The sequence below is a fragment of the Nestor notabilis genome, unplaced genomic scaffold (assembly GCF_000696875.1).
Source record: "Nestor notabilis isolate BGI_N333 unplaced genomic scaffold, ASM69687v1 scaffold9090, whole genome shotgun sequence".
NCBI classification, from domain to species: Eukaryota; Metazoa; Chordata; class Aves; order Psittaciformes; family Psittacidae; genus Nestor; species Nestor notabilis.
The window spans coordinates 49,745-62,749 of record NW_009910700.1 but is presented as its reverse complement, the minus strand read 5'-3'; the positions used below and the strand labels follow the sequence as shown (position 1 = coordinate 62,749).

Sequence of the window (13,005 nt, the reverse complement as noted above, 5' to 3'; positions counted from 1 at the left end):
AGGAACTTAGGCCACACATATACACCCCGAAACTACTGGAAAGTTTATTACAACCTCTAAAACAGATGTAAAACCCAGAGACTAATCCCAAACCAGAAAGAGAAAGAGAGCTAAAGGCTCCAAAAGAACAGATTAGGCGCAGTTCTTACCAACCTACACGCTTGTTCAATGACCAGGAGGCCAGCTCTAAGGTGCATTGAGAGCAAACAGGGTGGCTGGCACTACTTGGCGGGCGGAGGTAATGTTGGCCATAAAGGTAGTTGAATCCATCTCCCCTGTCCTCTTCTCTCCTCCCTCCTTTCTTCTTCTCTAGTCCTGATCTTTCTCTAATCCCGGGCCTTTTATATCCCCGAAAGTGCCAACTCATCCCAGCGCAAGGGGTCAGCCTGCATCTGGAGGAGTGGCCCTGCTGACTTCCTTTTCCCACGCATATTCATCCTGACGCAGGGGGCCAGCCTGCACCAAGAGGGGTGGCCTTGCCGGCTCCCTGCTGTGCACCCCCACTCCAGGTGATAGGGGATGGTCCACCAATGACCAATTTTTACAGTGTTAGACCCATGCAACACAGAAGGGAAATTTAGATTTGATATTAGGAAGAAATTTTTTACTGTTGAGGGTGGTGAGACACTTGAACAGGTTGGCCAAAGAAGTTGTGGATGCCCTGTCCCTGGCAGTGTTCAAGGCCAGGCTGGATGGGGCTTTGAGCAACCTGGTCTAGTGGAAGGTGTCCCTGCCCATGAGAGGGGGTTGGAACTGGGTGATCTTTAACGTTCCTTCCAACCCAAACCCTTCTCTTTATGATCATTTTCTCATATGAGTATTGCTAAAATGTTCAGGAGGCAGTTTTCTCATAAGTCTATTTGTTGCTTTCAGACTATGTTGCTACATCCTTCAGCACAGCATGCTCTAAATGTTGTTCACAGCCATTTTCAAAACCAAAAATATCCTCCCACTTTTCATCACTTCATATCTGCGGTAGATGAAAACAAAAGGTTAAAATATGATTGCTATCAGGTATCAGATAACTGAAAGAATTATCAGATAACTAACAATAATAATAATGATAACAGAAATATCAGGGGAAAAGAATATGAAACTAAGAGAGGAAAGGAAAAAACCCCAATAAACACAAGTGATGAACAATATAATTACTTGTCACCTGCTGATTGATACCCAGCCCAACCCAAGCAGCGATCTGCCCTTCTGGGTGGCTCCCCCCCAGTTTATATACTGGGCATGATGTGCTGTGGTATGGGATACCGCTTTAGATAGTTTGGGTCAGGTGTCCTGTCTCTGCTTCCTCTCAGCTTCTTGTGCCCCTCCTCACTGGCAGAGCATGAGAGACTGAAAAGTCCTTGGTCAGGGTAAGGGCTACTGAGCAACAACTAAAACACTGGTGCGTTATCAGTACTGTTCTCAGACTAAAGCCAAAACACAGCACTGCATCAGCTACTAGGAAAAAAATTAACTCTATCCCAGTGAAACCTGGACAGTATCTGTACTTTATTCCATACCATTCACATCATGCCATGTCTCACACTTCCCGCCATCACTTTTCGTGTATTTTGGTAGACATGTATATATACATACAGATATAATTTCCTTAGTCTGTGGATCATCCCTACAAAAGTTCACTGAGCTCATTCAGTCTGTGACTTAGGGATCCATATGCCATAACAGTCTTTCTGGGCAGAAAAGATGGATGGTGTGTGGTGTTGGATTGTTGCATGCTGAAGCTCATTCCCGTGCCATCACCGCTGCACTTGTCCAGTTTTGTCAAAGTTCAGTCTTCGTTAATGTAGTGATCAAAAGGGAACCAGGTTCAGATCCTCAAATCTAGAGAGATGGAGATGGGTTCCACGAGCTGCCCAGTGCAGTGATGGGTGTATAGCACCCATGGAAGTGATGATATCCAATGTTATACATCATCACACAGTTCAATTCACTGGCTATTTTCACCCAAAGTCAAATCTCCTTGAGGTACGCACCTCATCCAAGGACTTCCCCATCCTCCCACATTACCCACCAAGTATATCCAGGTCCCTGAGCAAAAGCAACCCCACGAGTGATTTTGCCTTTACCTGAAGCAGGAATAACCCAGACTGTCTTCCCCAACAAATTGTTTAGGTGCACCACAGGGACTTTATCTCCCTCTACAGTACGTAAAAGTTCTGACTGGGCTGGGCCGGCCCTGTTGGCAGATCCCCTAGTGCTGACCAACCAGGTGGCTTTTGGTAAATGTATATCCCAGTGTTTGGAAGTCCCACCACCCATTGCTCTCAGTGTAGTTTTTAACAGCCCATTGTACCGTTCAATTTTCCCAGAGGCTGGAGCATGGTAGGGGATGTGGTAGACCACTCAATGCCATGCTCTTTGGCCCAAGTGTCTATAAAGTTGTTTCAGAAATGAGTCCCACTGTCTGACTCAATTCTCTCTGGGGCCATGTCACCACAAGACTTGTTTCTCAAGGCCCAGAATAGTGTTCTGGGCAGTGGCGTGGGGCACAGCGATTGTTTCCAGCCATCCGGTGGTTGCTTCCACCATGGTAAGCACATAGCACTTGCCTTGGCGGGTCGCTGGGAGTGTGATATAGTCAACCTGCCAGGCCTCCCCATACTTGTACTTCAGCCATCGTCCTCCATACCAGAGAGGCTTTAACTGCTTGGCTTGCTTAATTGCAGCACATGTTTCACATTCATGAATAACCTGGGCAATAGTTTCCGTTGTTAAGTCCACCCCTCGATCACAAGCCCATCTATATGTTGCATCTCTGCCCTGATGGCCTGAGGTGCCATGGGCCCCCCAGGCTAAAAATAATTCACCCGTATGCTGCCAAGATGGATTTACATCTGAGCCACCTCAATCTTAGCAGCTCTATCCACTTGTTGGTTGTTCTGGTGTTGCTCAATGGCCTGACTTGTTGGTACATGAGCATCTACGTAGTGTTTCAATTGTATCCGAAGGATATAAAAAAACTTTAAAGTTCTCAAATTCTACTGTAAATAGCCTGGTGGAGAAGGGAAAGATGTGGGAGGGTGTCTCCTCCACAGGTTGGCCCTCTGAGGAGAAAAGGCAAAAAGTATGATTATTAATAGTTCCCCTTAGATGGCTCCAAAATACAGAGGCGATAGCAATGCTGAGTACACATACCAGATAGTTTCACAACTAGCAATTCTATCATATCACAAGCCATTACTATAAAGTACCTCAAAGCGAGAACCTCAGTACAGGTCCCATGGATGATAAATATCACTTCAGGGAATGCATACTGCAAGTAAAGTATTAGATAATACAACACTGAGACCAAGCTTGACCAACCCTAGGAGCAAATAAAACAACATTGTGACCTGTGACTATTAAATCATTACAATGAATATTTATAATCATAGTATCACAGAATTTTTTGGTTTGGAAAGGACCTTAAGATCACCTAGTTCCAACACCCCTGCCATGGGCAGGGACACCTCACACTAAACCATGTCGCCCAAGGCTCTGTCCAACCTGGCCTTGAACACCATCAGGGATGGAGCATTCACAACTTCCTTGGGCAACCCATTCCAGTGCCTCACCACCCTCACTGTAAAGAACTTCTTCCTTATATCTAACCTAAAGTTCCCCTGTTTCAGTTTGAAGCCATTACCTCTTGTTCTACCACTACAGTCCCTGACGAAGAGTCCCTCCCCAGCATCCTTGTAGGCCCCCTTCAGATACTGGAAGGCTGCTATGAGGTCTCCATGCAGCCTTCTCTTCTCCAGGCTGAACAGCCCCAACTTTCTCAGCCTGTCTTCATACGGGAGGTGCTCCAGCCCCCTTATCATCCTCGTGGCCCTCCTCTGGACTTGCTCCAGCAGCTCCATGTCCCTTTTATGTTGAGGACACCAGAACTGTACACAATACTCCGAGTGAGGTCTCACGAGAGCAGAGTAGAGGGGCAGGATCACCTCCTTTGACCTGCTGGTCATGCTTCTTCTGATACAGCCCAGGATACGGTTGGCTTTCTGGGCTGTGAGCGCGCACTGAAGCCTGCTCATGTTGTGTTTCTCATTGACCAACACTCCCAAGTCCTTCTCTGCAGGGCTGCTCTGAATCTCTTCTCCACCCAGCCTGTAGCTGTGCCTGGGGTTGTGCTGACCCAGGTGTAGGACCTTGCACTTGTCTTGGTTAAACTTCATGAGGTTGGCATTGGCCACCTCTCAAGCGTGTCCAGGTCCCTCTGGATGACATCCCTTCCCTCCAGCGTATCAACCGAGCCACACAGCTTGGTGTCGTCGTCAAACTTGCTGAGGGCGCATCAATCCCACTGTCCATGTCACTGACAAAGATGTTGAACAAGACAGGTCCCAACACTGATCCCTGAGGGACACCACTCGTTACTGGTCTCCAACTGGATGTTGAGCTGTTTATAGTGAATTTGTTTTGACACACCCTGGTCAGATCTGTTTTTATCTCAACCTTATCAGCCCCATGTTGGGTGCCATAAAGGACTATCATGGTTCAGACACAGTCAGTAACTAAATACCAGGCAGCTGCTTGCTCACACCTCCTCTCACCTTCCCCTGCCCTAAAGGAGAATTGAAATAATGTAAACCCTATGGGTTGAGATAAGAACAGTTTAATATCTAAAGTACAATATACTACTACTACTACTACTACTTCTACTAATGATAAGGGAAATAACAAGGGGAAAGAATATAAAGCTAATAGGGGAAACAATAACACACACATTAAAAAAACAACCCACCGGTGATGCACAATACAATTGCTCACCACCCGCCAAACAATACCCAGCCTGACCTGAGCAGGGATCAGTCCCTTTAGTAACTCTCCCTAGTTTATATACTGGACTCTCCTCAGTGGCAGAGCTTGAGAAACCAAAAAGTCCTTAATCAGGGTAAGCATTACTTAGCAACAACTAAAAAACATTTGTGTGTTACCAGCATTGTTGCAAGACTAAAGCCAAAAACATAGCACTGCACCAGCTACTAGGGAGAAAATTAACTCTACCCTGTCAGAAACCAGGACATAAATAAAAACCAAAAATAGTCCAAACAATCAGAAGTATTTATGGAAAATGCAATCAAATATAGAGAGGCTTTTAAAGATAGGCTTTTGGGGAACTGTCTCTGCAGGCAACATTATTCTTTCTGCTTGCAAGAGGGAAAGAATACATAAAACCTGTAAATTGCTGCTTTCCTGGTTACAGCTGGGATAGAGTTAATTTTCTTCAAGTAGATAGTGCAGTGCTGTGTTTTGGCAACAAGATATACATGCTTGAAAAAAATTCGAGTTGCTTGTTTCTCTTGCATGCCATTATGTCACCTCTTCAATAATTGTTATTATTTCTTCATTTTCATGCATTCTTGATTGATTCTTATATTCTATCTATTAAAAGAAGAATAAAAGATTTCATTAGTGTTTCATGCATGAGATTAGCCATGAGTTTACAATTTATAAATTTCCTGTCATTCAGGGAGTTGTAATTTGTTATATAGAAGCTATAATGGGACTCTGTCAATGGGAGGATTGAAATAGACATGTCTAGGTCTTTCTTCCAAGACGAGGTCCCCAGAGTGGAACAAAAGACTTTTCAACTCAAAAGCCAGAAAACTCATATTTTTAAACATCGAAATATTAACATGATGAAGGAACAGAATATGAAAAGATGAATATAGGCTCACCAGTGATCCAGTGTGTCCTTGCAGATACATTTTTGCTTCCAGACCTGGATGCAGCCAACTAAAAGACTTTGCATATTGCAAATTGCATGAAACTTTGCAACATGCTCTCTAGATGGGCAGTTCCATATCTAGATGGGTGGTTCCTGCTATGTCTGTCAGTTGCTTCTTATGAATCTCTCCATCTCTTTGCATAAGCTAGAACCTCTCAGCTCTCTGTTATACTTTGTTGCTTACCATACTCTAAAAATCTTTCCTCCTTCAGCATTGTTGCCAAGTACCAACATGGGTCTCAATATCTGCTACGGCACAACTCTTTTTGTCCAGCAGTAGATTTCTTTGTCCCTTCTCTCCTCACAGCTGGCCGACAGTCTGTATTATTAATGTGCTGAGAGACTTATGCTCAGCACTATTCCAGTGATAGCATATAGCTTACAGGGAGAGCAGGGTGAAACTGTGTAATTTCTCCAGTGCTCCAGGTAGATGAATGACCACAGTTTCAGAATGGTAAAGGAAGAATAGGACAATAACTTTCATATTGACCTCTTTCAATACACAACAACAAGAAAATTTGTCCTTACTTCTGTGCATCTTTCTGGCACTTAGGTCACACCTTTAAGACTGCAGTGGATCCTTAATTACAACAAATTTCAAGCAAACGGAAAGAAAACATACCTGGAAATCCATTGGAGAGAGCTCATGGAATGGGTTTCTTGGCTGTGGTATTGTTGCAGATGCTTTTTTCAAATAAGTTCTTCTACAGTAAGAGAAAGGGTTGGTGAAGAAAAAACTTAGTGTGCATACATATGAAAACATACTGTGCCATAATGTTGCTTGAGGACAGAAGCAGTGAAAGAGTAACTAAAAAGTGCATAGGCCAAATAAAATGGCGTAATTTCATTGTTCGGAATTTGAATTATAATAATTTTATGACTTATTAGAGAATCATAGGAAACTGCTTTTTTAAGTATCTGAATGTGAAATATCCTCAAAACAAGAAAAAACACTGCAGGGTCTGATGGCAGGAAAGTAGCAATGTTGTAAGGCCTTGTCCCAGTATTGGAAAGAGTTGTGTTATACTGATCAAGTGGATAAGGTTAGGGAATCAGAAATATAGAGCCAACTTCAAGGTCAAGATTTCTGCTATAGTTCAGTGTTGACTTTCCCCCTGCCTTCTCTCATTTAGAAAGAGGCCAGAAAATTCCTTTTGGGGAAAGAGGTGTTATTTCAACTACAGAATAAAAGCTTTGGACAAGAAATAAGGCTTACACTGTGCAGAGAAAAAGTACAAAGCCTGCTGCCAGCACTGATATCAGAAATAACATATATGATGAGGTAGATGTAAGTCGGCTTGTTCCTGAAAGACAAGAAGTCATCAAAGTGTTCACTGGTATCACAGAACAGGAATGATTACATTTCTATGTGCAATCTGCTTTCCATTATGGCATCAAGCACCAGTATGAAGTCACTTCTTCTTTAGCTTAGCACCTCATTTCCCCATAAGAAGAAATAGGATGGCTGACAGTATGTGGACTGTTTGTGGTCATTTCAGATGTTACCAATCATTTTGCGAGGAACCGAGGCCTACTGAGCACTTCAAAATCCAAGGTGGCAGAGTGCAACAGGGGAAAACAGAAGTTTATAAAGCCAGAAGGATAAATGACAGAAAGAAAAGAGCAGACAACAGACCTCAAGAAGTTCTACTTCAATCACTATCTCCTTGCAAGAAGCACCCACACCAGAATGCTTGGAGAACTCACTCATATTGAGATAGGCAAATTCTTCGCTCCTTTTCATTGTAATATATTAATGTGCAAATATCAATGTGTTTTCATCTCTAGGTATGAAGTGATAAATGAGGCAGACAAGTAATAACTGGGGGAAAACTAGGTCATGATAGTGATTTTCATTCTTACCAAACTCTACAGGTGTACTCCACTCTCCCCAGTTGGTGCTCACTAAACAACCATTATCAGTTGCTCTGATCTTGACGCTGTACCTTTTTTCTGTACTGAAGCTCCCAAATATGTAGGAATTTCCTGTGATGCTGCTTTCCTAAATGCAAAACAACTAGACTGAGAACTTTTTATTCACTAGATGTACAGATGTTAAGAATACGTCAGGTTGATTCAATGGTGCAAAAAATTACAAAGGAAAATTTTACATATACCCTGTGAACAGATTAGAATAAAAATAAAAAACCCAAAAACCTAACCCTTAATAAATTAGCTTCTTTCATCCTCATTCTTTTTGTTTGAACATTTTTGTTGGTGGTGATATGAAGATGAAATTTGCAGTGTGCTTCGCTGTCTCCTTAGCCTTTGCTAAACAGATGAGCTTTGGGGGAAAAAAAACCCAAACCAATAGTTTATTTTCAGTCTGTAATGGATTTATTTTACTATAAGGTAGTCCTTTAAAGATCTGTCATTCCCTTACTGTGGATGTTTTCAAAACTGAAATAGAGTTTCACAGCCAGATTATTAAGAAGTAAAACTTGTTACGTATGTTAAAATCCTTCTCAGAAGAATATTGACTCTTCTCAAAAACTTGATTATATATTTTTTGTCTTTCTTCTTTACACTGGCTTAATCTTTCAGGTGGTATTTTCTTGCCTCCTCCATGTCAACCCCTTCCAAACACTTACTTAATAAAGAAAAAATTCTCCACATTTTGTGTATCTAAGAGGAATGTGGAATTACAGCCCACATTTCTGCATATATATAATTGGGTAGGAATTACAAAAGATTGAAAAATGGAAGATTTTGTGACTTGCATAGAAATAACAGGACGTTCCACATGTGCAGGTGTTTTCATACTGTGTTTTAAAAATAACATTTTAAAACTTTGAGTTTAGGTAACTTGTCAAAAAACAGCATACAAAATACACTGAAACTGGTAGTGAGAAACCAAAACAATTTGGTTGGAGGATGCTCTGACATAGATACAATTTCGACCCAGCATAAACAATAGATTTATACCACAATAAAAACTTACTGTTTTAGATGTGTTTCTGATGTTTTTCTCAGGATCAGCCTAGCAATAAGAGAAAAATTTATTTATTTTTGACTAGCTGCACAGTGGATTGAAAGTATTCCCTTGATTTCCTGCCCCTGTCTGTGAGAGGCAGTAGTCCCCAGCTCATGTGCAAGAGGGGCACTACACATCAAATAGGAGAGATTAGTCAAGTAAGGAAAGAGAACTGGGTATTGGTTGTATGGTAGCATGTGTGGAAATAAAAGCATACAAAATGCTATTAAGAATCATTATTATTCTTACCTTGCTTTCTATGACAATTTCATATTTGAAACAAGCACGTCTTTTCACATGACTTGTGCGAGGTGGTTGCCACTGAATTTCACAACCATGAGAAGCTTCTGTACAGTTCACAGTGACATTTAATGGAGGGGTAAGTTTTTCTGCAGTAATATAATCAGAAATACTAATGATTAATAATCATCTTTCTTCACTCTGCCTTTTAAAAATATAGGTAGATGTTCAAGCAACTGGTTTAAAAAGTTTTAATGCAGCTTTACCAGAATTTTTATATTCATCCAATATTCTCAAGCAGGACTCCCTGATTTAACACTCTAGACGAGGAACCTGGAGTATCAGCAGCAACATCAGGTAAAATTAAAAAATACAAACAATTGTTTAGGTTTTATTGGATTCAACATATAATCCGTGCAGGTTTTTTTTATAGACTATGTTCATATTAAGCAGAAGTATTTTTTTTAAATTATTATTATTAGCAATATTCTTCCATTCAGGAAATGAAAGTTTTTGCTCACAATGTTATGGTAATCAGTTCTTTTGTGTTACATGGATGAGACCTAGATAGTCCCGCTCAGGCATCCTTAGCTAGGTATTCTGCAAAATGACACCTTTCTGTTAGAAAATAAATATTTGACTGAAATGTTCACAATTCTTGGACTTATGATTTCAGATTGTCTCTTCATTCATTTATTTTTGTTCATTCTTACACTTTTAGACTGCATAAAACTGGAAGTAAAACAATAAAATTAAAAAGTCCTTACCGATTTTGTACAGAATAAACATCTTCTTATATGACTGAATGTTTTGTCCATTTCTAGAACCATTTACCAGGAAATAAGCTCTCTTATTTTCTATTGTCACATTTTGGAATCTACATCCTGTGTGCCTTCCATAATTATCTTTGATGTAATTCTGGCATCCTGTGAAGTCTTCTTTCCTTTACATGACATATTGCATCAGTTAAATATTGACAATGTCACAGGTCAGACAGAAACCAAAATTCCCTAGATTCAAGCAGACCTACTTACTTTGAGGTCTTCCAGTACAGGAAATACTGGGTATCTCCTGAAGCATGCCTGCCGACATGCCAAGTGCAATTCATGAAGGAAACATTAAAAATGACACAGACAAAATTTTCGATTGCTGTCCCATTCATGCCTGCAAACACAGTAAGGATATCCCATGTTCACTCTGTAGAAACACTGTATAACTGCCCAAATCATGCAGATATCTGCAAGCTCATTTAGCAGTCTTTAGCTACCTGATTAGTAAATCCAACTGCGTATTGCCTGGGTCTTGAAGTTATGTGCTTACTTTAAGATAGCAGTGATTTTTTTTGTGTTAAACCACGAGGGTTATCTACCATCGTTAGACATGCTGAAGATGCAACTATGATTTAATCAACTCTAATCAACTCAGGCACAGTGATGTAGTGAAAGCTAATAAAATCCCTGTTGTGTCCTTTGTTTAGACCCCCTGTTTATCTAAAATCCAGTCTACAGTGGAATATAAACTCTATGACCATGTTCTATCTCCGGTACTGGTCTTAAGTGCTCTGCCCCTTGGATGACTAAGGATTTAAAATAAGCTGTCCACCACTTTCTTCTGTGTAGCAGGGTGATTACTGAGACCTCACCTAATATGATGTGTAGCTTAGCCACAAATAGAGCTGGATGAACTAAACCCTATCCCTCAGAACACTTTGGTGGAAGTGTTCATTTCACATTTGTCACACTGGAAGTCAGCAGGTGCTAGGAGAAATGTCGTCAGGGACAGGATTTTGCAAAGGAATCCCAAGAGTAGCAACCATTTGATTCTCACACCTTTGGAAATAAAAAGGAAATATTTGAGAGAAAACAAAGTTGTCTGAGTACTCCTGGATTTCTGGAAAACTTTCTCTCTTTCAAGAGGAAGATTGAAAAAGTTTCAAGAGCTTGATTCAGAAGCATTTCTTTAAACAGCAGTGTTGGCCTAAGCATCACGTGTTCTTCCCCATCCTCCATGGCTCTTTCCTGATCCTGCCACCCTAGGCTGTGGTAGTGCCATTCACTGTGGGATCTCAAAGTGAGTAGTTCTGAAGGAATCATCACTAAAACTAACAATGCTCCTCCTACCCCAGCAGTTTCAATTTCTTCTTGTTTGTTTGGGTTTTTTTTTATGTGGCTTAGCAACAGTGGAACAAGCTCACCTGAGATGACAGTGTTGGTTAGCAACAAAGACCCAGAGGAGAGCTGTCTAAGCTATTTCTGCTGCTGCAAGAAATGTTGACCTCTATTTAGTCACTAGAGGCATCTAAGCTCTCAGCTTAGAGTTGCTTACACCCAATTTATGTGTAAGTTTATATATATATAACAAACCACTCCTGATATTATAGTACTGTACTGACATGATGAAGAAGTTTACTCAGTTCTCTAGTCTGCCACGGATTCACTTTATGACCCAGACTCAATCAACTCTGTGGACTTCACTTCCTCACTTACAAAATAAATAGACATTTCTTTCCCATTAAGAAACTGCGAGGTAAATGCAGCAGTCGGAAGTATGATCACAGGTGCTGTGCAAGGGGTGGGCTTTGTAAAGCCTTTGGCAATGCTGCAAATCAAAAGAAAAAAGGGTTATTCTGATTTCAAATCAAACCACAACCTGGTTCATGTGTGGCCCAACAAGCGGTTGAATAGGTTGGTGGCAAAGTAAATAAGGTGAAAGGAACTCCTAAAGAGGCATTATAGTCAAGGAAAATGTGAATGAAACCACATCCTTGGCCTCTTCAGTGATGGCTTGAGATTTTATATCCCAGAAAAGCACACAGAAATATACTCGGAGTTCTTTAATTAACGTAAGTTCTACAGTCAGAACATTACTCTTCCTGCAAAACAGCATGATCAGATGCACAGTGTCACATTCATACCAACATCAAGTGCATGCTGGGAAGATCACTCAGATATTTGTGAATCACTCTATTCCCTTTGATGACAGGACTTTTTTCGCAGGTTATGAGGGGATTTATTTTTCTTTATTCACCTTTCTGTGGATATGCCAAAGAAAACCTAACAGAGTAGACAAGTGTGACTATCATTAGTCATACTTGTTACAGTTCGGCTTTTATTTTCTGCAAGACCTGGACTACCTAAATTGCTCTAGTGGCATCTTGCTTAACCACTCCTCTTTTAATAACCCCATATTTGTCACTTTATCATTATTTACTTAAAAAAGAGGTAGGACCATACTCTCATGATCCTTTTCTGTGAGTAGTGATGCAAAGTTTAGTTTCTTTGTAGTGTACTCTTCTTCCTGAAGTGTCTCTTATATTGTTTGATAATGATAATAAAATACATAGTGCAAGTATTTCACTTACCTCACAATCATCCTTTGTCTCATACATGAATAACTTATTTTCCCATATATTGGTATCTTTAGCTATTTACGAATTTTTCTTGACATTCTTTATATTTTTTAATGAAATATGTAAGTTGCTTAACAGAGTGAGAGAGACGTAATGATTGTGATTACACCCAACTACATAACAACCCACTGTTTTAAGCACACACAGTGCCTTCTTTTATTTAGTTAGTTACTTTTTTTGAGTCATCTTAGATTGCCCTTCTTTCGGGCAGATGTTGGAAACTGTGTAGGAGTAGTAGCTTCAGAAAAATACCAGAGAAAAGAAAATTTGCGTCTGTGATCTTTTGTGGTAATCAAGATTATTAACCACGAAGGACAAGATCTCACCTCTGGGCCTTGAACACAAAATAATTCTTACTTTCATTCAGTACTTCTTGAATAGATGCTCTTGACCCTTCAGCACAATGGATAATTTGTAAAGGATTAGATAATTTGTAAAGGATTAGATATTACAAATTAGATAATTAGTAAAGGATTTCTAATTATCCTTTACAAATTAGATAATTTGTAAAGGATTGTAACTAACATATTTGCTATTGGAAATTAATAAAAGGAAATTAAATTGCTTTAATCTGATTCTGAAAATGCTGTCAATTGTGGGATGGTGTTTGTCTTACCTAAGTTTACCCAAGTGCTGTGTAGATATGCCACCAGG

General features: G+C 40.4%; 1 protein-coding gene across 1 annotated transcript; it reads right to left on the bottom strand.

The window, feature by feature from the left end:
* Positions 1–5,310: 5,310 nt before the first annotated feature.
* On the bottom strand, positions 5,311–10,104 carry LOC104403222 (granulocyte-macrophage colony-stimulating factor receptor subunit alpha-like). Its single transcript, XM_010011291.1, has 5 exons — positions 9,977–10,104; positions 9,710–9,885; positions 8,952–9,091; positions 8,670–8,708; positions 5,311–5,382 (listed from the first exon to the last, which is right to left on the bottom strand). The coding sequence occupies exons 1-5, from the start codon at positions 10,102–10,104 to the stop codon at positions 5,311–5,313; spliced, it is 555 nt and encodes a 184-aa protein (XP_010009593.1).
* Positions 10,105–13,005: the final 2,901 nt, after the last annotated feature.

Coding starts and splice junctions, on each gene's coding strand:
- LOC104403222 (XM_010011291.1), bottom strand. CDS start 10,104: ATGAATGGGACAGCAATCGAAAATTTTGTCTGTGTCATTTTTAATGTT. Junction 9,886..9,976: donor CTGTACTGGAAGACCTCAAA/GTAAGTAGGTCT, acceptor TGTCATGTAAAG/GAAAGAAGACTTCACAGGAT. Junction 5,383..8,669: donor TCAGAAACACATCTAAAACA/GTAAGTTTTTAT, acceptor TTCTTTTAATAG/ATAGAATATAAGAATCAATC.